Here is a 24,537-nt window from a genome sequence, read left to right on the forward strand (position 1 = left end):
TAAACAGGACTTGAACTTAAGAGTTGAGAGAGCACTCAAAGTCAAAATTAATAAAATTATCTTGTCATAGGAATAATACAGGGAATATGAAAAGGGCACAGTTGAGGCAAATTCATTGGGCATCAAGTTAATGCAAATGCCTCAGTGAAGTTTCAAGTCCTGTTGTATATTTTTGTAGATGTTTGGAAAACTCACTAACCACAAATACATATTGTATTATCATGTTCCCATCCCATCATAGGAAAATGCATGTATAATATTATACAGATTGAAATTAAAATATGAAATAAAAAATTTAAATTTTGTTCCTAAGAAATTGCAAATGCAAACCCGCAGCAAATTATCTGCCTACTGGAGAAATTTGTCTTTTCACCTTGTCCCAGCTCATTGGTGACCAATTGTCAGTTGTTATCGATATGTGTGTGCACATAGTTTGTTGGTCCTGTCAATAACCTTAGTGACAGAGTCGCCTCGTTTAGTAGTGTCCCACGACAGACACAATAGTATATAGTGTTCATCCTTTGTTCAGGAGTCTATGAACTCTACTCTGACAATAATGATTTTTTTTTTTATAGATCAAAAGACTATATGCTCTCAACCATTCTTGTGAAGAACCAACCCAAGATAGACCCCGAAGCTTTCAGTTTCGCATTTTTCGGTTTCGTTAATTTTTTCTGCTTTTTTCAATTAATTGCAGTCTGTTACTCACTGTGACAAATTACGACAAAAAATCGTCAAAATAACAGCAAAAATAGTACCGGGTATTTATAATCAACGGGATAAGTGCTAATTGTTTTCTAAACCTGGATGCAAATATTTTGTATTTTTAGTAATTTCATTCGATATTTACAGAGCACAAACAATGCAAAATGACTTCAGATACTAAGTAATCGAAGCTGTCTAGTTTCGTAAGACGATAATTGATTAAGAATTTATTTTTAGATTGTAAATTCATTTACACGACAACTGCCAAGTGGCACTTCCATTATAACATGTTAATAATATACAAACAGTTATCAGTTTCTCAGAGTGGAGCAAAATTTGTACAAATTTTTTCAAGCTGTTTACGGTCACACCGGGATGACGTTTAAATAGACTATAGGCATGAGCATGTCAACTTTAGATTCAATTCCAAGTTTGGAGACGTCGTTGCAAAATATCACAGTCAACGCAACAAGCAGTAGTTTATTACAGAGTGAGTCTGAGGACCATGACAACTTGGAGGTAGACGCTGAGGACAGAGCTATGAAGACACCTGTTTCAAATGGTCAGTCAAGCTGCGGTCAGCTGATTGGCTGGGGATGCGGCGAATTTGGACAGCATGGACATGGTGCTATCAAAACCGACATTGACGTTCAGCATGGTCTTATTGATAATTTCTCCAAAGTGGATCATCCATCCAGCTGTGTTAAGCTGATTGCCTGTGGTGCTAGTCACACAATCATTGTCACCTGTAAGTATATGTTTATATTCCTGTTTCCTCACATTCCCTCAAGTAATTGAACATAGATATCGCAGGATTTGTTTGACGTTATTCTAATTTGTCCCTAATAAGTAGGCTGCTATTGTTCTCATGATTCAGGGGGAGGGGATTGTCTGAAGAACTGTAATTTGTGTCAAATTACTTGCCTAGATAACACTGACAACTCAACAACTCAAAAGTCCATATTCCACAAAAAACATTGCGGTTACACAAATATAACAATCAATCAATTACCGGTATTTGTCGAGCTAATCAATACAAATTTTCTTACACTCTGCAAAACATTTACTTAATGTGTATTTAGAAAACATCTGTCATGTAGCTTCCATCCTACTGCTACTGATGACTCAAGAAACCATTGAAAAAAATTTCTACACACAGTAACGAGCAATACAGTATTGAGAAAAAAAACATGACTGCGTTGGATCTTTCTGAGCTAGGTCATACTGACAACTCAAGGGTTCAATATTCAAAAAGATAATCAAATCAAGCGATTATTGATCAATAATAATCAATACACCTTTACAGCCATTGAAAAATAAACATAAATGTATTTAAAGTACCACAGTTGTTGTTGTTGTTGTTCGATGTTGGTTACATGCAGTATTTCTAACACGCTGTGTGACGACTGTTGTGCTTCAACATCCATGGTTTCTATGCGCGTCTATGGGTTTGCGGTGAATACCTACTCAGCAGTAGTCTAAGAATATCATATGGTACTCTCGGTTTTTGACCAATGGGCTAGGAATGGAGAGGGGAGATATGGCGTTTTTATTACTATCAACTCCATGCTATCTGCGTCATTGTAAATACATACATGTACTTGTGCAGTCGACAGTGTTGATCTCATAAATAAAGTGGTTTTATGATAGAGTTATGTAAAATAAGGTGATTAGCCTCCCTTAGTATGTCAAGTTGATGATTTACTCTCTGTTTGTCTGCGAGAAATAAATCTCTTACCGTATATATAGCACCTTTAAGTCAAGCATAAATTACACATTGACATTACATTTATCATATACTTGAACTGAGTGTCATGACGCTTAATTTAAGTTAGCGAAGGTGTGTTCTGTAATCAACCGTAAAGACATTGCTGATTAATTATACTTAAATTTTTTTTTGCTTTAATTTTGCTTGAGGCTATTTTTTGCTAATGTTGCTATTTCGAAAAAGTAGCAACATTATGAATAACATGTAATAATTCATATAATAACATAATTACTATATTTGCTCTGTCAGAAATGCATCTTTAATAGAAGTGTGCATAATATGAGGTTATTACGAGGATATCTCAAAGTATGCACGAAGACAGTACAGCTGGAGTATCGACTGATGCGCAGCGAAGGTCGATGTGCGGCGTACTGTCTGAGTGCATACTTTGAGGTATTCTCATAATAACCTTATTATTATACATCTTTTCCTTCTAAGGATACACCATGGGAATGCTGAAATCCAAAATGTTTAGAACAGAATCAGCGAACTTCTTTGTGTTGAATCCTGCCAAACTCCGGTGGCAACCATGTTTGTTTTTATTATTGTTAATGATTATGTGTGTAATCATTCCATATTTGGAATTCGCATTGCCTAATATGGTAGGATGAAAATACCCCTTATATAACTTGTGGCATTACGGTGACAGATGTATAATAATAGCATTTATTGTATGCTGGATCATAAAAATATGATATATTTTGACCATGGACATGCCTCTGTAATTTACCTATGAACATACACTACTAATAGTATTCACGTTTCAATATTTCATATCAGAATATTTTTGAAGAGCCATTTTTCCAGAGATTAAATTTGTTGTTTCATTTAAACGATTTGTTTTCAATTCATAATTTCCCCAAAATTGCAAGTATTTACATTTTCTACATGCTCATCCTCTGAAATATTTTGGTATGTGTGTGTAATTGGCCGATGTAGATTTTTCATATTCATTACAGTACTTGATGTGTGAGGGAATTATTCCGATTAAATGCTGAGCCCAATTTTATCGATTCTGGCCTTGAAAATGGGGTACCCTCGGCCTTACATTAAAGTTCAAACTCTGATTGAGAGGTCTACAAGTATCATCCCCCGTAAAAGCCGAATTGCACAGTTTGCCGCACACCCTTCATAAATGATTACGAGCTGTATATATACATGTACGTGCATATTTTTTTCATTCTTCTTTATCGCATCTCTCCATGGTTGTAAAAAACCACAGACTATTGTAAATTCTTGCTGTATACAGGTATTAACCATGACAGAAAGATTACAAACTCACCCTGAGGGAAATATCTCAGTCAAGTAGTAGCAAAGCCTTATAATCATCCTTTTGTCACAGGATATTAGATGCAATAAAATTGTACCAGGCTACTTGTCAGGTGAACATGCCCATCAATGACTTAAATCTAGCGGCAATATCTCTGGCCTTTTGTAGAACCTGCTAGCTACAAAGGAGATCAGGAGGATTATTCTGGAATGATAATAAAAATGTTTTATGCTTGGTTACCACTCACATTCTGGAAGTTCAGATAAGGATACATGTACACAACAATTAAATGGCTTTTTACTTTGTAAATGCCATCAACAATACGTACAGCTGATAATCTCTGTTTATGTTTCAATGTCATGGTCGTTCTTGCTACTCTCTTGTTAGATCTGTTGTTGACAAAGTGGAGCTATTCATATTTCTGATTGTCCGCCTGCGTCAACTTTAAATGCTATTCTTCTTGAAAACAGCTGGCCCAATTTGGATGGACCTCTATCAGATTTTTTAATTTCGTTTCAATTTTTTAATTTTGTTTATTGTGTAATGATATCTTACTCTCACTGTTTGTCTGCGAGAAATAAATCTCTTACCGTATATATAGCACCTTTAAGTCAAGCATAAATTACACAGACATTGACATTACATTTATCATGTACTTGAACAGAGTGTCATGACGCTTAATTTAAGTAAGCGTAACGTGTGTTATGTAATCAACCGTAAAGACATTGCTGATTAATTATACTTAAATTTTTTTTTGCTTTAATTTAGCTTAAGGCTATTTTTTGCTAATGTTGCTATTTCGAAAAAGTAACAATATTATGAATAACATGTAATAATTCATATAATAACATAATTACTATATTTGCTCTGTCAGGATGCATCTTTAATAGAAGTGTGCATAATATGACGTTATTACGAGGATACCTCAAAGTATGCACAAAGACAGTACAGCTGGAGTATCAACTGATGCGCAGCGAAGGTCGATGCGCGGCGTACTGTCTGAGTGCATACTTTGAGGTATTCTCATAATAACCTTATTATTATACGTCTTTTCCTTCTAAGGATACACCATGGGAATGCTGAAATCCAAAATGTTTAGAACAGAATCAGCGAACTTGTGTTGAATCCTGTCAAACTCTGGTGGCAGCCATGTTTGTTTTTATTATTATCAATGATTATGTGTGTAATCATTGCATATTTGGAATTTGCATTGCCTAAAACGGTAGGATGAAAATACCCCTTATATAACTTGTGGCGTTACGGTGACAGATGTATAATAATAGCATTTATTAATTTCGTAATGTTAACTTCCATTCTCTGATTGTTGCAAATGTTTTTGTCATTTTTGATAAAAAAAGTAGTATTTTATAATTATGTCTTTTCGAGAATCATTTATTGTTGATTAAAGTCTCATTCTTGTTAATATCAGTAACCAGCCCGTTTATTTTTAGCTCCGCTGTTGACTTTTTCGAACAGAGCTTAATATATGAGTGACTGTCTGTCGTCATACTTTTTTCTTCTTGATAACTACAAACCTGATTGTTTTAATACTTGGTATATATGTATATGGTAAACAATGATATTTTTGACTTTTTTTAAAAACCGCAAGTCTGATTGATTTGATATTATATATATAGGTACTGCAGGTGGACCTCTCTCAGATTTTTTTATTGTGTAATGATATCTTCAATTCTTTAATTGAAATGTTGCACTGCTAACAAAAGAGCTATCTCCGCCGAGGTCTGTATTTTGAGGGGCAGTGCATCTGGTTTTAGTGGCAAGGTGGTTGGTGCCAGAAAACTATTATATTCTGTATTTTAAGGGACAGTGAGTCTGGTTTTAGTGGCAAGGTCGTTGGTGCCAGAAAACTATTATATTCTGTATTTTGAGGGGCAGTGAGTCTGGTTTTAGTGGCAACGTGGATGGTGCCAGAAAACTATTATATTCTGTATTTTGAGGGGCAGTGATTCTGGTTTCAGTGGCAAGGTGGATGGTGCCAGAAAACTATTATATTCTGTATTTTGAGGGGCAGTGAGTCTGGTTTTAGTGGCAAGGTCGTTGGTGCCAGAAAACTATTATATTCTGTCTTTTGAGGGGCAGTGAGTCTGGTTTTAGTGGCAATATGGATGGTGCCAGAAAACTATTATATTCTGTATTTTGAGGGGCAGTGATTCTGGTTTCAGTGGCAACGCGGATGGTGCCAGAAAACTATTATATTCTGTATTTTGAGGGGCAGTGAGTCTGGTTTTAGTGGCAAGGTGGTTGATGCCAGAAAACTATTATATTCTGTATTTTGAGGGGCAGTGAGTCTGGTTTTAGTGGCAAGGTGGTTGGTGCCAGAAAACTATTATATTCTGTATTTTGAGGGGCAGTGAGTCTGGTTTTAGTGGCAAGGTGGTTGGTGCCAGAAAACTATTATATTCTGTATTTTGAGGGGCAGTGAGTCTGGTTTTAGTGGCAACGTGAATGGTGCCGGAAAACTATTATATTCTGTGTTTTAAGGGGCAGTTCATCTGTTTTTAGTGACAACGTGGTTGATGCCAGAAAACTATTATAATCTGTGTTTTAAGGGAAAGTGCATTTTTGAGGTTGAATTCACCTGTTTCATGTTGTAATTCTGATAATCTGTGGTTTTATCATTCAAGTGCCAAATACGGTATACATGTAGCTATAGACCAAACATATCCGTACATAATGTATGTCAAATGCCGGGCACTGACCACTACATGTAAGTCAGTGATGTAAGTGAAAGTCAGGAATCATTCATTGGCTACGTGATAAAAGCCTACACAGTACTATGAATTTATTTTCTTCTCTTTCCCATAGTTAAAAAAAGTTTAACTTCAAACCAGCATTTCTAAATTTTGATGCAACTTAGTTTACCATGATATACCTTTATGTGTGAACATTTGTACGTCAACATAAGTATGAAAAAAATCGTTTTCTTTAAAAAAAATAGGATATTGCACATTCATTCAATCAATCTTAAATTCTCAAAATTTAACTGTTTATAGATACTGTTAATACTAGTAAAACACTTGACCATGTAAAAATCCCCCCCCCCCACAATTTTACTATGTTTTAGATATTTTTACATTATATACTGTGGAATACTTTATTTTCGCTGGAATTAATTTTCGCTGAAAAGGCTTTTTGGGCGTTTTGCTTGGAATTTATTTTCACTGATTTTTCATGAGTTTAATGTGAAATATAGGAAAAAAAGTATATTCACTGGATTTTATTTTCACGGAATCATCCCTTCAGCGAAAATAGCGAAAATAAATTCCAAGCGAAAATAAAGTATTCTACAGTAATCAATTATTTGCATATATTTGACAGGGGGGGGGGGTCGTTGACGATCGGTATAAATTTGTCAGTTGTACTTTCTAGTGTGGGATTTTGCGTGACAGTTCATTCAGTCATTATCAATGAACGATCACACTGCCTCGGGTAATCCATGCACTATCGCCTAATTGTCGTCTCCACGCGCGTCACTCATGCTCAGGAATGTTCTACTGATGTGCCCAACAACAGAAACTTAAAAAACTTTCAGTAACTTCCTATCCACCGATCTCGAAACAATACTCTCTATGCAAATAAGTAAGACAGCTTATCTATTGTCACACTTTGGATTATCAATTGTTCACTTTCAATTTACATACCTGTGTAAAGTCTCCATCCTCTGCAAAAGGAATTGTTCATTGATATATAATAATGGAGTATTGACCCTCGTTTTTTTGTTGTTGAAGAATCACCTGAGGGCAAGGAGACTTTTGAGTTTGGTTAATTCTGTATAGCATTCAGGGGGCGGTTAATAGTAGAGGTAGTTCATAGCACTGTTGAAAACAAAGTACAAATAACAACAAACAGGTATCGCACTTATTTAGTGACGGCCATTTGAAGTCAGACAGTGGTACTGACCACCTCATTTAAATATAGGCGATGGTTGTGTAAGAATGATATCACTGTATCCCATTTAAAACCTGATGTACCTTAATGAGTTTTCTTAAATACCACAAAAATGTTTTTAGTTTGATGATGTTAACAATATGTCTGTGTGTATTCTTTCAACCTTTTCACCACCAGTTCCCTCTTTTCATCACAAAATCACAATATAGTTCTGTTTATAGTCTGCACTTTCCTTCAGAAGATTATGACAACATTTTTTGAGTAAAAACTGAAAGTTAACTCAAATTTTGTCTGTTGGCTCCAAAATTAGACTTCATTTCCAAAATTATTGAAGAATATACATGTATAAGAAAAAAGTGCAGAAAAATGGTGGTGGTGAAAAGGTTAATTATAAAAATATCATTGCTGGTACATTCCCAGTTTTTCCAGTGTTTAGGTGACTGGCTCAGTCTCTCACTAGTCGTGCACTGTTTAGTATGGAAGATGAAATATATACACTCATACATGTAGTTTTACTTTTAAAGAATTAATTTTATTTTATTCTATTTTAGTCAATTCAATTAAAATTAAATAATTTAACTTAATTCTAATCAAGTTCTGAGTTCATCAGACGCAGACTTTACATGTATTTTCAGATGTTTATGTTTATTGTAAAGCAAAAGGTCATTGGCCCAAAGAGCAAATTCAATTCTTTTTTATAACAGCATTAAGTCCATACAATGTTAACAATGAAATACATTTAAGTTCTCCGTTTCATGGTAAAATAAACAAAACAAAGCTAGATGAAATAGTAGAAAAGGCAGCTTCAAACATGCTTGGATTAGAAAATTATGTAATTTCACATTTGATGAAAACTGTATTTCCTTATAATTCCTTGTTTGTTTTCTTTTTTCTAGATAGCAATGATATTTATTGTTGGGGCAATGGAAACAGTGGACAGTAAGTACATAATTTGTTATGCGTTATCTGATACCAAACCAGTGGGCATTAAGTTACAATACTGTAATTGCTCTATTACAAGCGCACTCCAACAGGAGTTCATATAAACCAAAAATTAGTTGTATTCTGAATCATTAAAATATTACTAATACTTATTTCGACCATAGAATTTAGAAACACCTCTGTAATTTACATATTAAGTGTATGCTCTATTAATAATAATGATAACTTTATTACACAACTTAACCATCTGTGGGTTTAGTAAGGTAAAAAATGATTACAAAAGACAAATAAAATAAGACACACTAAAATTAATATACACTGAAATTCAACAAAAGAAAGAAAGAAAGAAAAACTAGAAAATCTCTGAAAAATTGATTAAACAGCAGCAAGGTTAATAATAGAGTAAACATGGTATACCACTGCTAATCATTAATGTGTATACATGGCTTGTGTATTTGATTTGAATATCCCTAGCTATCATGTCATAATGTATGATAGAATCATGTATAACAAAATGACAAGGGTGTTCAAGTTTAGAGAGTTCTCACAGTAGCAGTATAATTTCTCCCCGTTGCTAACAATTACTGCCACCGACCTTCACTTGTTGACATTGTGTCATTTAGGGGTATGATTTACATGAAAACAGCAATAATGGTTTGTTTGATGTTTAATCATGGAAGAGCTATACTAACATCAGACCCTTGTCAAGTTAGGCTGTGATCTGATAATGAGAAAACGTGGATGAGTATACAAGCTGGCAAAATTGTTTAATTTACTGGTCATTTAATCAATACGCCTTTGTTGAACTCAATCGTATATGAGTCCATTGTCCCATTCTGTGTGAAAGTAACAATTGGACGGGAATTTATTGTTGCGCATATTGTATATTGTCAGACCATGCATTATTAACGAATGGTTACTCCGGGAATGCACATTTTGCAATGAAGATATTAAAACTAACTTCATTTCTGTTGGTTATACTAAATTGTATTGTTTGGTTATCTATACATATATCGTCTAGCGTGTAATGTTTTTATTATATTCACGTCAATGTTAAATAATAAAAAATGTATTGCAATTGAATATATTTCGGCTGAAGGATGACCATTTGATATCGGGGGGGGGGGGGGTCAATAGCATACTTCTATTTCACACTACTTTGGCAGAAATGTTATTGTGTCTAAATCGTTCAGTACATGAGGTTTCAAATAGGGTACCCCCAACCCACATTGTATTACTGTATTCACTCTGTTGTATTGTCTTATGTTTTATGAAACTCTAACCTGTGAATTATGTTGTGTGGAAGTGTAACCTGTGAATTATGCTGCGTGGAAGTGTAACCTGTGAATTATGTTGTGTGGAAGTGTAATATGTGAATTATGTTGTGTGGAAGTGTAATATGTGAATTATGTTGTGTGGAAGTGTAACCTGTGAATTGTGTTGTGTGGAAGTGTAATCTGTGAATTATGTTGTGTGGAAGTGTAATATGTGAATTATGTTGTGTGAAAGTATAATCTGTGAATTATGTTGTGTGGAAGTGTAACCTGTGAATTATGTTGCATGGAAGTGTAATCTGTGAATTATGTTGTGTGAAAGTGTAATCTGTGAATTATGTTGTGTGGAAGTGTAATCTGTGAATTATGTTGTGTGGAAGTGTAACCTGTGAATTATGTTGTGTGGAAGTGTAATATGTGAATTATGTTGTGTGGAAGTGTATTCTGTGAATTATGTTGTGTGAAAGTAATCTGTGAATTATGTTGTGTGGAAGTATAATCTGTGAATTATGTTGTGTGGAAGTGTAATCTGTGAATTATGTTGTGTGAAAGTGTAATATGTGAATTATGTTGTGTGAAAGTGTAATCTGTGAATTATGTTGTGTGGAAGTGTAACCTGTGAATTATGTTGTGTGAAAGTGTAACCTGTGAATTATGTTGTGTGGAAGTGTAATCTACGAATTATGATGTGTGGAAGTATAATCTGTGAATTATGTTGTGTAGAAGTGTAACCTGTGAATTATATTGTGTGGTTGAGTAACCTGTGAATTATGTTGTGTGGAAGTGTAACCTGTGAATTGTGTTGTGTGGAAGTGTAATCTGTGAATTATGTTGTGTGAAAGTGTAATCTGTGAATTATGTTGTGTGAAAGTATAATCTGTGAATTATGTTGTGTGGAAGTGTAACCTGTGAATTATGTTGTGTGAAAGTGTAACCTGTGAATTATGTTGTGTGGAAGTGTAATCTACGAATTATGATGTGTGGAAGTATAATCTGTGAATTATGTTGTGTAGAAGTGTAACCTGTGAATTATATTGTGTGGTTGAGTAACCTGTGAATTATGTTGTGTGGAAGTATAATCTGTGAATTATGTTGTGTGGAAGTGTAATCTGTGAATTATGTTGTGTGAAAGTGTAATCTGTGAATTATGTTGTGTGAAAGTGTAATCTGTGAATTATGTTGTGTGGAAGTGTAACCTGTGAATTATGTTGTGTGGAAGTGTAATATGTGAATTATGTTGTGTGGAAGTGTAATCTGTGAATTATGTTGTGTGAAAGTAATCTGTGAATTATGTTGTGTGGAAGTATAATCTGTGAATTATGTTGTGTGGAAGTGTAATCTGTGAATTATGTTGTGTGAAAGTGTAATCTGTGAATTATGTTGTGTGAAAGTGTAATCTGTGAATTATGTTGTGTGGAAGTGTAACCTGTGAATTATGTTGTGTGAAAGTGTAACCTGTGAATTATGTTGTGTGGAAGTGTAATCTACGAATTATGATGTGTGGAAGTATAATCTGTGAATTATGTTGTGTAGAAGTGTAACCTGTGAATTATATTGTGTGGTTGAGTAACCTGTGAATTATGTTGTGTGGAAGTATAATCTGTGAATTATGTTGTGTGGAAGTGTAATCTGTGAATTATGTTGTGTGAAAGTGTAATCTGTGAATTATGTTGTGTGAAAGTGTAATCTGTGAATTATGTTGTGTGAAAGTGTAATCTGTGAATTATGTTGTGTGGTTGAGTAACCTGTGAATTATGTTGTGTGGAAGTATAATCTGTGAATTATGTTGTGTGGAAGTGTAATCTGTGAATTATGTTGTGTGAAAGTGTAATCTGTGAATTATGTTGTGTGAAAGTGTAATCTGTGAATTATGTTGTGTGGAAGTGTAACCTGTGAATTATGTTGTGTGGAAGTGTAATCTGTGAATTATGTTGTGTGGAAGTATAACCTGTGAATTAGGTTGTGTGGTAGTGTAACCTGTGAATTATGTTGTGTGGAAGTATAACCTGTGAATTATGTTGTGTGGAAGTGTAACCTGTGAATTATGTTGTGTGGTAGTGTAACCTGTGAATTATGTTGTGTGGAAGTATAACCTGTGAATTATGTTGTGTGGAAGTGTAACCTGTGAATTATGTTGTGTGGAAGTGTAACCTGTGAATTATGTTGTGTGGAAGTATAACCTGTGAATTATGTTGTGTGGAAGTATAACCTGTGAATTATGTTGTGTGGAAGTGTAATCTGTGAATTATGTTGTGTGGAAGTGTAATCTGTGAAGTATGTTGTGTGGTAGTGTAACCTGTGAATTATGTTGTGTGTAAGTGTAATCTATGAATTATGTTGTGTGGAAGTGTAATCTGTGAATTATATTGTGTGGTTGAGTAACCTGTGAATTATGTTGTGTGGAAGTGTAATCTGTGAATTATGTTGTGTGGTTGAGTAACCTGTGAATTATGTTGTGTGGTTGAGTAACCTGTGAATTATGTTGTGTGGAAGTGTAACCTGTGAATTATGTTGTGTGGAAGTGTAATCTGTGAATTATATTGTGTGGAAGTGTAATCTGTGAATTGTGTTGTGTGGAAGTGTAATCTGTGAATTATGTTGTGTGGAAGTGTAATCTGTGAATTATGTTGTGTGGAAGTGTAACCTGTGAATCATATTGTATGGAAGTAATCTGTGAATTGTGTTGTGTGGAAGTGTAATCTGTGAATTACTTTGTGTGGAAGTGTAATCTGTGAATTGTGTTGTGTGGAAGTGTAACCTGTGAATTATGTTGTGTGGTAGTGTAACCTGTGAATTATGTTGTGTGGAAGTATAACCTGTGAATTATGTTGTGTGGAAGTGTAATCTGTGAATTATGTTGTGTGGTAGTGTAACCTGTGAATTATGTTGTGTGGAAGTATAACCTGTGAGTTATGTTGTGTGGTAGTGTAATCTGTGAATTATGTTGTGTGGAAGTGTAATCTGTGAATTATGTTGTGTGGAAGTGTAATCTGTGAATTATGTTGTGTGGTAGTGTAACCTGTGAATTATGTTGTGTGGAAGTGTAATCTGTGAATTATGTTGTGTGGTAGTGTAACCTGTGAATTATGTTGTGTGGAAGTATAACCTGTGAATTATGTTGTGTGGAAGTGTAATCTGTGAATTATGTTGTGTGGAAGTGTAACCTGTGAATTATGTTGTGTGGAAGTGTAATCTGTGAATTATGTTGTGTGGAAGTGTAATCTGTGAATTATGTTGTGTGGAAGTATAATCTGTGAATTATGTTGTGTGGAAGTGTAATCTGTGAATTATGTTGTGTGAAAGTGTAATCTGTGAATTATGTTGTGTGAAAGTGTAATCTGTGAATTATGTTGTGTGGAAGTGTAACCTGTGAATTATGTTGTGTGGAAGTGTAATATGTGAATTATGTTGTGTGGAAGTGTAATCTGTGAATTATGTTGTGTGAAAGTAATCTGTGAATTATGTTGTGTGGAAGTATAATCTGTGAATTATGTTGTGTGGAAGTGTAATCTGTGAATTATGTTGTGTGAAAGTGTAATCTGTGAATTATGTTGTGTGAAAGTGTAATCTGTGAATTATGTTGTGTGGAAGTGTAACCTGTGAATTATGTTGTGTGAAAGTGTAACCTGTGAATTATGTTGTGTGGAAGTGTAATCTACGAATTATGATGTGTGGAAGTATAATCTGTGAATTATGTTGTGTAGAAGTGTAACCTGTGAATTATATTGTGTGGTTGAGTAACCTGTGAATTATGTTGTGTGGAAGTATAATCTGTGAATTATGTTGTGTGGAAGTGTAATCTGTGAATTATGTTGTGTGAAAGTGTAATCTGTGAATTATGTTGTGTGAAAGTGTAATCTGTGAATTATGTTGTGTGAAAGTGTAATCTGTGAATTATGTTGTGTGGTTGAGTAACCTGTGAATTATGTTGTGTGGAAGTATAATCTGTGAATTATGTTGTGTGGAAGTGTAATCTGTGAATTATGTTGTGTGAAAGTGTAATCTGTGAATTATGTTGTGTGAAAGTGTAATCTGTGAATTATGTTGTGTGGAAGTGTAACCTGTGAATTATGTTGTGTGGAAGTGTAATCTGTGAATTATGTTGTGTGGAAGTATAACCTGTGAATTAGGTTGTGTGGTAGTGTAACCTGTGAATTATGTTGTGTGGAAGTATAACCTGTGAATTATGTTGTGTGGAAGTGTAACCTGTGAATTATGTTGTGTGGTAGTGTAACCTGTGAATTATGTTGTGTGGAAGTATAACCTGTGAATTATGTTGTGTGGAAGTGTAACCTGTGAATTATGTTGTGTGGAAGTGTAACCTGTGAATTATGTTGTGTGGAAGTATAACCTGTGAATTATGTTGTGTGGAAGTATAACCTGTGAATTATGTTGTGTGGAAGTGTAATCTGTGAATTATGTTGTGTGGAAGTGTAATCTGTGAAGTATGTTGTGTGGTAGTGTAACCTGTGAATTATGTTGTGTGTAAGTGTAATCTATGAATTATGTTGTGTGGAAGTGTAATCTGTGAATTATATTGTGTGGTTGAGTAACCTGTGAATTATGTTGTGTGGAAGTGTAATCTGTGAATTATGTTGTGTGGTTGAGTAACCTGTGAATTATGTTGTGTGGTTGAGTAACCTGTGAATTATGTTGTGTGGAAGTGTAACCTGTGAATTATGTTGTGTGGAAGTGTAATCTGTGAATTATATTGTGTGGAAGTGTAATCTGTGAATTGTGTTGTGTGGAAGTGTAATCTGTGAATTATGTTGTGTGGAAGTGTAATCTGTGAATTATGTTGTGTGGAAGTGTAACCTGTGAATCATATTGTATGGAAGTAATCTGTGAATTGTGTTGTGTGGAAGTGTAATCTGTGAATTACTTTGTGTGGAAGTGTAATCTGTGAATTGTGTTGTGTGGAAGTGTAACCTGTGAATTATGTTGTGTGGTAGTGTAACCTGTGAATTATGTTGTGTGGAAGTATAACCTGTGAATTATGTTGTGTGGAAGTGTAATCTGTGAATTATGTTGTGTGGTAGTGTAACCTGTGAATTATGTTGTGTGGAAGTATAACCTGTGAGTTATGTTGTGTGGTAGTGTAATCTGTGAATTATGTTGTGTGGAAGTGTAATCTGTGAATTATGTTGTGTGGAAGTGTAATCTGTGAATTATGTTGTGTGGTAGTGTAACCTGTGAATTATGTTGTGTGGAAGTGTAATCTGTGAATTATGTTGTGTGGTAGTGTAACCTGTGAATTATGTTGTGTGGAAGTATAACCTGTGAATTATGTTGTGTGGAAGTGTAATCTGTGAATTATGTTGTGTGGAAGTGTAACCTGTGAATTATGTTGTGTGGAAGTGTAATCTGTGAATTATGTTGTGTGGAAGTGTAATCTGTGAATTATGTTGTGTGGAAGTGTAATCTGTGAATTATGTTGTGTGGAAGTGTAACCTGTGAATTATGTTGTGTGGAAGTGTAATCTGTGAATTATGTTGTGTGGAAGTGTAATCTGTGAATTATGTTGTGTGGTAGTGTAACCTGTGAATTATGTTGTGTGGAAGTGTAATCTGTGAATTATGTTGTGTGGTAGTGTAACCTGTGACTTATGTTGTGTGGAAGTGTAATCTGTAAATTTTGTTGTGTAGTTGGGTAACCTGTGAATTATGTTGTGTGGAAGTGTAATCTGTGAATTATGTTGTGTGGAAGTATAACCTGTGAATTAGGTTGTGTGAAAGTGTAACCTGTGAATTATGTTGTGTGGAAGTGTAATCTGTGAATTATGTTGTGTGGAAGTGTAATCTGTGAATTATGTTGTGTGGAAGTGTAACCTGTGAATTATGTTGTGTGGAAGTGTAATCTGTGAATTATGTTGTGTGGAAGTGTAATCTGTGAATTATGTTGTGTGGTAGTGTAACCTGTGAATTATGTTGTGTGGAAGTGTAATCTGTGAATTATGTTGTGTGGTAGTGTAACCTGTGACTTATGTTGTGTGGAAGTGTAATCTGTAAATTTTGTTGTGTAGTTGGGTAACCTGTGAATTATGTTGTGTGGAAGTGTAATCTGTGAATTATGTTGTGTGGAAGTATAACCTGTGAATTAGGTTGTGTGAAAGTGTAACCTGTGAATTATGTTGTGTGGAAGTGTAATCTGTGAATTATGTTGTGTGGAAGTGTAATCTGTGAATTATGTTGTGTGGAAGTGTAACCTGTGAATTATGTTGTGTGGAAGTGTAATCTGTGAATTATGTTGTGTGGAAGTGTAATCTGTGAATTATGTTGTGTGGTAGTGTAACCTGTGAATTATGTTGTGTGGAAGTGTAATCTGTGAATTATGTTGTGTGGTAGTGTAACCTGTGACTTATGTTGTGTGGAAGTGTAATCTGTAAATTTTGTTGTGTAGTTGGGTAACCTGTGAATTATGTTGTGTGGAAGTGTAACCTGTGAATTATGTTGTGTTTATCTTGACATGTATAGCAGGGCTTCATAGTTGAGAGGGAACCATGTTTAAAGACAACTTTCATAAAATTACCTTGCCTTACCAATACATGTATATCAATATTGGAAATAATTTTTCAAAATGGCACATCATAGTATGGTGGTGAAAATTCTTTTGACATCAAGGAAATTTTCTTTGATGCTTCAAAGCTGTTTCATTTGAGATTCTACCAGTAAAGGCGTATGTCTGAGAAGTTTGTCATGCAACAACTTATTATTGATATTGCACATGAGGTGTGTACAGCTAAAAAAGAAATGATTTCTTTTCTAGTCTGCACGTCATTTCAAAAGAGGCTCATGACTAGATTATGCCAAAATATTGTAAATTGATAAAATACAGCAAAAAAAAAGCTGAAAATAAGGGCATCATCACACCATTTATTGAACATCTAGGAACAGCAACAGCAAATTCTTTTTATTATAGTCTAATGCAATTACTTATTATTTTTTTAACTTGTATCATTTTATTGTGCAGACTTGGTTGCGGAGACAGAGAAACACATATTGACCCCCAGAAAATCACTCTTTGTAATCAAGATGTTGAAATAGCGGGTATTGCTTGCGGTAGTAGACACAGCATGGTCTGGTTGAATGATGGTAAATGCTATAGTTTTGGTAATAACTATAATGCACAACTTGGATACGACTTCAGAATTAAAAACTACAAAGAAAACCAGGTGAGATATAAGTCAAGTTATTGTCAATGTTAGACCCCAACGTGAACATTTGTGAAAAACAGTAATCCAGATTTTTGTTTTCTGTCAGACGTAATACAGTATAACAAATTTGAATATTTATTCATTGCTATTCCCCACATATGGTTTCAATATCACATATATGTAGAGCACAAAATGGGAGCTTTTGTGTGTCACTGTCTGTGTTTCTTTGTCTGTCTGTTAGTCTGATATCTTAAGACCCATGTAGTACACCAATTCAGATGAAACTCAATAATCAGATAATTGAAAAAATTAAAACCTGACCTATATTACCTATAATATTCATGAATATTTAATTAGATGTTCACATGGAATTTTATTTATCACAAAATGACCTTCCAAGAAAATAGCGAAAATAAAATATAGATGAAAATAAAGTATTTCACAGCAGTTTTACTACCACTCTATGAATAAAAATAATTACCCAAATTTGCATATTAATAAGCCACTGTTTTTCTTCTATTGTCCTGAGAAGCAGTCACTTGATTCCTATGAACTCAATAATCAGACAGGGGACAATTACAAGATCTGAATAGATTTTAGTACCAATCTATGCATATTAAGTAACCCAATTTAAATATTAATAGGCCATTGTATTTCCACTGCTATCTTAAGAAGCAATTCTTCCCATGTGTTGATTTGTCAGACAGAAACCCTTTCACGTCCATTGTCAAAGCTGAGGTGGGTGTATTTGTGTGCATGGCAGCTTAATAGAATAGAATAGAGAAGAATAGAATAATGCTTTATTAATACCGTAAAGAAAGAGTTAACATTTCCTTTTAGGTTTTCAGATTAATAAAGTAAATAATAAAAGTACATGAAATATAAAAATTGATTTAAAAAGAATTCAACATTAGTGAACGATAAGAATACTACAGACAAATATTAATAATATAAGAAATATTAAAATACTGTGATATGTAAGTATCACTGTATGTAGCATAGAATATGTATAAAATATAAAAGAACATGACAAAATAAAATATGTATATCATAAGGGTGTGACCAAACTGAGACATTCAGGCTTTGGGCATAATGATGATTGTTGGGCAGTGATTTAAGAAAACATTAAATCAGCATTCTCCAAGAAGATTGTAATAGTTTGGACCCATGGCAAGACATGTCAGTGACCGAAAGTTTTGGAGTGCATGGTGACGGTGATGAGATAATGGCTAAAGAAGCTCATGCAGCTCACAAAAGATATAGATCGACAACATCAAGTCACTCGCTGACATGAGCATGCACTCACTTCACTGCCAACCATAATCTCTTGTCTTTGTAGCCGCTAGCCACCATCTAAATGATTCGCAATTATCGGTGTTACTTTATATAGTAAACGTCACAGATGTAAATGATATGCGCAATCATGAATCTACATATAAACTATAATTACTATTTCGTCTCATTTTAATTTTTTTTTCTAAACTAACTTTACCCATTTAAATGTTCACCAATAAAACTTTGTCGTTTGTTTGTTTGTTTGTTTTTCTTCTGTCTTTTTGTTGCAGATTTTGCCACATATCCTGTTGCATCAGAGTGATAAGGGCCGATATCTAGATGAGGTATAAGAATGCAAGGCTGTGTAGTGTTTAAAAGCGGTTTTGTATCGTTGCACTTGTTGGCTTTAGTGGGCATCTTGATACAATTAACACAGCTTTTACTAGCCCCAAAGTCATCTGTAAAACTGAACAAATCTGTTTGTGTAAAATTGATTTTATTTGAAGTGTTTGATCTTTGCAAATATGGGTTTAAATTTAAAGTATATCCCATGGGCTGATTTTAATAATGCACTTCTGTTATGAAAGAAGATCACAGTGATTATTATAGTAAATGCCACACAAATGGAATCTAGGTGAAGCTATTTACAACACTGTGCCTGATTGGCTGCCCAACCCTAACTCCTAACTATCAGACCAATCAGAGAGCAGCTTGTTTGCTGACAATTCTTCTTCGTATATATACTGCAACTGAACAAATGTGACTCCATACATTATGTTGCTGAATGCAAATGAGTTACAAATCTAGGATAAACAATAAACCATTGCCCATCATGGGTTATGTATACCACCAAATTTAGTTCAAAAAATATGTTTACTAGTGTCAGTCAAAATTTTGTTTGCTTTTAGATTATTTTTGCTGAGATATCAGCAAGTGTAATGCTGTGTTAATCAATCTATTCCAGAAAAGAAAAAAAAAACCTTGCTGAACAACTTAGCATATTCATATAACTATCATAAAAACCGTGACAAACGAGTGCAGACGTCCGTTTTTATCATTCAGAAAATTAACAATACATTCAAACCCTATTTGAAATGTAAATTGTTTTTTTCTGCATCATCGCAATTTGATTTCAAAAGATCCTGATTCATTATTAATTATTGTCTGCTATATATATTTCGTGATAAGATAAGAACGCTGTAACCTTGGTAGACCAATATTTAGGCATGCGTCACACGGTCCATGTAACCATGGAGCTATCATGCTGTAACCATAGTGATATATTCATTATATTCATGTACTACTATGATATAATTTAATTATACCGTTTTTGTTTTATTTTGTGGTTGGCTGACAAAACTTTTGACCCATGTTGGGTGATGGTTTAATACTAAAAATATTTTTTGTGTATCTTCAAGTATCCTCAATTGACCCCAATGACCAGAAAGTTACCATGCCATCTCCAACAACTTGTATCACAGAGACTTGGTATTTTGAAAGTTTATGCAAGAAAATGTACCTCTATTACTGAATTTAAAGACAGCTCCTACTTCTTGATTATTGAAATATTGAAGTATTATAGCAGAAAAACATAATTCAAATTAATTAAAAATCTTTTTTGGGCCATACTATCAGTATCTAAAGTTTTATAGTGGGAGACAGAAGTAGAGAGCACTACGTAGCCCTGAAGTGTTTAAACGGGAAGGTTCAGTTTTACAGAGAAGCCATGTGTAGTGCTTTATTGACAGTGTGTAATGTAAGCTAACACATATTACTGTACATGAAGTTATCCCATTGTCTTAGTTTGTATCCTTGTAACACATCACATCTAGAGTCACGACCATGGTTGGTCAACTCATTTTGGCTTGAGAAATGGCTTGAGAACTGCAAGCAACTTGTTTTTTGAAAAAAATGTCACTGACTGAAACTAAACTGTTAATCTGTATGCGATGTGTTATGAAGTACCCATTGACTGGCCAATCATTCGTTTAGCAATAGCATACATCTTCTTCCCTGAGAATAATATTTCTTTTTTCTACAGTAGCTTGGAATAGATGCATGCTGTTGCCTTTATAGCCCAGTGATTGGTCTCATAACAGTGCCTCATCACAAGCATGCCATTCTTGTTGACTTAACATTTAAATTCACACTGGTGTTTAAATCTGTGTCGTTCCTGTTCTCATAGGTATATACATTCTTTGGTGTAAAACTTTTCAATCATCAAATAATGTCGTTCTTGATGATGAGGCAAGTGTCTTCATGTACAGTAAATATACACATTTAGTTAATCCTAGTTTTATTTTTCCAGATAATGTGGTGTTAACCCCATCTGAATCTCTTCGTGAGAACCACCCTGCTATCAAATAACTTGCTCATTAACCCCCTAAGTGGTTGGGTGAAACCATTTATATTAAAAGGGGTGGTGGGTGCTGTTAACATAATGTTTTACGTAGCAGGTAACTTACCAAGTTTTTTCACACGTTTTTTTTTATTATTATTTTATATTAACACATTCTAACACTAATTCTAAAACTATCTCTAGGTGTCCAGGACATGGTGTGTATAGTTGCTAATTGTTTCCTCCACCCGGGATTGATGTGTTTGTTTAAATTGTTTCCTCCACACATGCATGATGTGTTGCACTGGTTTTGTTTGTTTATTTATTAGCACCAGCTCATGTATGCATTTCTGTCTGTTGATGTATATGCATGCTTTGCAGTGTGCATGGGTCAGTGTGGCCATCAACGCTGCGGGTGTGTTAAATCCTGTCTTAGCAAATGTGACAGGACAGATCAAACATGTATCACTAACTAAACGTTGCCAAACCATTTCCAGATTGGCCTATGTTTTGATTGGGATGGGGGTGGGCCTTTCAATTTGAAATACTGTCTTTCTCTATTATTAGCACATGAACTTACGTATAAAAAGAAAAATTGTCTATGGTTAGATTGGCCCAGGTTTTGAGTAGGGTGTGGTGGGGCCTTTAAATTTGAAATACTGTCTTTCTCTATTATTAGCACATGAACTTACGTATAAAAAGAAAAATGGCCTAGGTTTTGAGTAGGGTGTGGTGGGCCATTCAATTTGAAATACTGCCTTTCTCTATTATTAGCACATTACCTTACGTATAAAAAGAAAAATTGTCTATGGTTAGATTGGCCCAGGTTTTGAGTAGGGTGTGGTGGGGCCTTTAAATTTGAAATACTGTCTTTCTCTATTATTAGCGCATGAACTTGCGTATAAAAAGAAAAATTTGTCTATAATATTTTAATGATCCAGCATAAAATAAATGCAATTTTGGGTTTATGTAGTTTTATTGGAGATGTGATTCTAATAGAGCAAATACAGTTAAATTAATAAGTACGTTAAATTATTTCTTTTTTCCCCACACTAGCCTAAGTTTGGGTTGAATGCTGATAGTTGGTTGGTGGATGCATAAATATGTTCGACTTATGCGTTGTGTCGTCACCGGAAGCGCTGTCCCAGCACAAACCTGTGTCATATGACGCCTTACTAGCCGATTTTGGCTAAAATTCCGCTCCGCCGCCTCTTTACAACAGTGTTTATACGCGGAACTTGCTATTTCTTTTTACAATTTGGGTTGCCTTTGAATCACATATTTTAGTGAAATATTGTTTATAGAGTGAAATATTATTGTCATACATAATTCAATCTTTGAAACAACAGAAACTAACACATAATAACGATAATCAAATTTGTGTTTGAAGTTCGAAAGTAGTTGCGTTATTTCCGGTTTCAACTAGTTCGAAAATAGAACGTCCTTGAGCGCAATAAAATCACGCGTAGAACTCCATCCGAACCAGACTCTAGCAGCGTAAACTTATTGCAATTTGCGCGATTTGGGCTCAGTTTGTTCTTACAAGTTTTCTAAGTTTCATTTATCATTATTTAGTAAATAGGTCTCTGAAACGATTTAATATATCCGTAAAATACGTGTCAATCGACGATTGACTTTGAAACGTTCAAAATTTCGAACAAACTCCCGGCACACCTAGCGCGATATGCGTCAGATCGGTGTAGAAGACGCCGAACTGCAGCGTCAATGCGACCTATGTTTATGATTACAAATTTGTGTTCTCTAACGTGTTCAAAATGTTTTTAAAGGAAAGACAAGACTTTTCAACACTGTGCGAGTAACACTCTGTATATTATTTAAGTTTTGTGCCCTGAAAACAAAAGGTGTGAAAAATGTTTCTGTAATTTGCTGAAGAAGGCTAATTTTCGCATGCTTTTCCTGTAACTTCTCAAACAAATAACAGTTTGAAAATGCCAGAAATGTTATCGTGTCCCATGCAAACCATGATAAATGGTGATTTTAGTATTTTATTGGCGTCTCACAATACCTCGTGCTAAAAATTTAAATTATCAGCCTTCTTTATCTAGAACAATCAATTTAATGCCCAGTGGATTTATTTGAAAAACAAAAGTCATAATACTTTATTGGCATCTGCTTGAGGGCAGTATATATACTCACCATGCTACTGATTGTTTTTTCCCATTTCTATATCTAATTCCGACCACTTGGTGGCAGTGTTCCCTTTACCTGTTTAGAAACCATATCATGTCCATATGCATCTACATATAAATTAAGAGTGTTATTTCTTACAAAATTTGAATGCCTGTTCGTAAGCCGGCATGCCACCAGTAAAACTTGGTGGGATTATGCTATATCATTCAACACTGATGGTAAAAAACAATTCTGTCTTGAACTCATCCCTGTCATCTTATGAGCTTGTCATCGGACTATCATTCTTGAATTAATTCTGTGAGCAAGCAATAAGAATATTATAATAATGTGATTGTCTGTCGTCTATGGATATTTATATCTCCCTAATGGTTGGTTAATCTTAGCGGAGTGACTGCATGGCACCATAGAAAAACCCCGGGATTAGTTAAGTGAATTCCGCAGTTCATCCCATGCATCTCAAGAGGGAAGGGAATTAGTTGGTGAGCGGACACAAATCCGTGTTTTGGTTTCAACTACCGATTACCGACACTAATCCGTATCAATTTTTCCCACCCGGGAATTATTAGGGAGTTTCTACTGATTTCCACGGAGTGGGACATCATCCCTTAGGTAATTGACATATTTCATTAAGGCGACTACTGTCCCCGTTGCCTGTCGCTGCTAACAAATTCAGTTATACCAACACTGTGTTATTTATCATTATACTGCTCAATTACTTGTCCCACCAAGTTGGTATTTATGAAAATTGAAAATTAAATATGATTTGGGTCGAAAATCTCTCTCGGGGATTACCTGCATCATTTCATTTTTTTTTTATGCCCATCTTGCTACTCCCTTCATTTGCAAGTATAAAAAAACTAAATTCAATATAATTTGTGAGATTCAACGTAAAATACTCATCCATCATCTAGAGCTAACTTCATCAGTGTTCATCGTGTGGTCCCTCTAGATTAGTTGACCTGCCCTCTCAGTCTAGTTTTAACCTCGTTTTCAACTATTCGATTTGAATGATCGCTATGATAAGAGGATCATTGTGATCATGCTGTATCTGAACTTGTCCACAGTTTGACCTTCTCAATAAAGTCTTGAAGTCATGAACCTTGCCAATGTCGCGCCTAGAACTTTTTACTACATGGTTTACAGCTTGTTTTATTGCCTTATTAAAATCAGGTTACAATTTAACCTAGTTTTGACTGTGCTACCAATGTTATTGACATCACCTTGTTTTGATGTAGGGATTATTATGAAATAACTCGTCCGGATATATTAAAAGTCTGCATGATTTATTCTCATTGCCTCCCTAGTTATTATGATGCGTAGGTTTCAAGGCAGCGTCTGATTGCACAGTTTTATGTTCTGTTATGGATTACACCATATCTCATAACTCTGGCTTCTTTTTCAGGTGAAGCCTCATCTGCTGCGGCCGATACAGCACCGATTTGTCACTCTGGTAGCATGTGGGGAGAGGCACACCCTCTTCCTCTTTGACACAGGCTCCGTCGCCGGCTGCGGGTGAGTGAAAAATACTTTTATCGCTAATGAAGCCCTCGGAGCATTTTTCAACAGGTCAAGCCCGGTGTCGTTAAATTGATGGAATTCAGATAGTGAAGGCAATATGATTTTGTGCATGTATGATAGCCTAGAGGCGATATTAAAGCCTGAGTGATGAGTCAGGATCTGGGTCATCTCGCCAATTTACAGACGACGAAGGTTGTTGAGATCTCGTAAATTGTGGTGAATATACACCAAGTA

The 24,537-nt window shown here is 34.8% G+C and overlaps 1 protein-coding gene across 1 annotated transcript in view; it reads left to right on the plus strand.

The window, feature by feature from the left end:
* The window catches only part of LOC102808977 (uncharacterized), a 136,989-nt gene that overhangs the window by 12,955 nt on the left and 99,497 nt on the right, over positions 1–24,537 (plus strand). Inside the window, exons 2-5 of the mRNA XM_078009029.2 lie at positions 576–1,453; positions 8,549–8,591; positions 16,838–17,039; positions 24,188–24,297. Of these exons, the coding sequence (XP_077865155.2) occupies positions 1,105–1,453; positions 8,549–8,591; positions 16,838–17,039; positions 24,188–24,297 (704 nt within the window). The 5' untranslated portion in view covers positions 576–1,104. The remainder of the gene's footprint in view (positions 1–575; positions 1,454–8,548; positions 8,592–16,837; positions 17,040–24,187; positions 24,298–24,537) is intronic.

The sequence above is a fragment of the Saccoglossus kowalevskii genome, chromosome 13, assembly GCF_978046115.1.
Source record: "Saccoglossus kowalevskii chromosome 13, keSacKowa6.1, whole genome shotgun sequence".
Classification (NCBI taxonomy): Eukaryota; Metazoa; Hemichordata; class Enteropneusta; family Harrimaniidae; genus Saccoglossus; species Saccoglossus kowalevskii.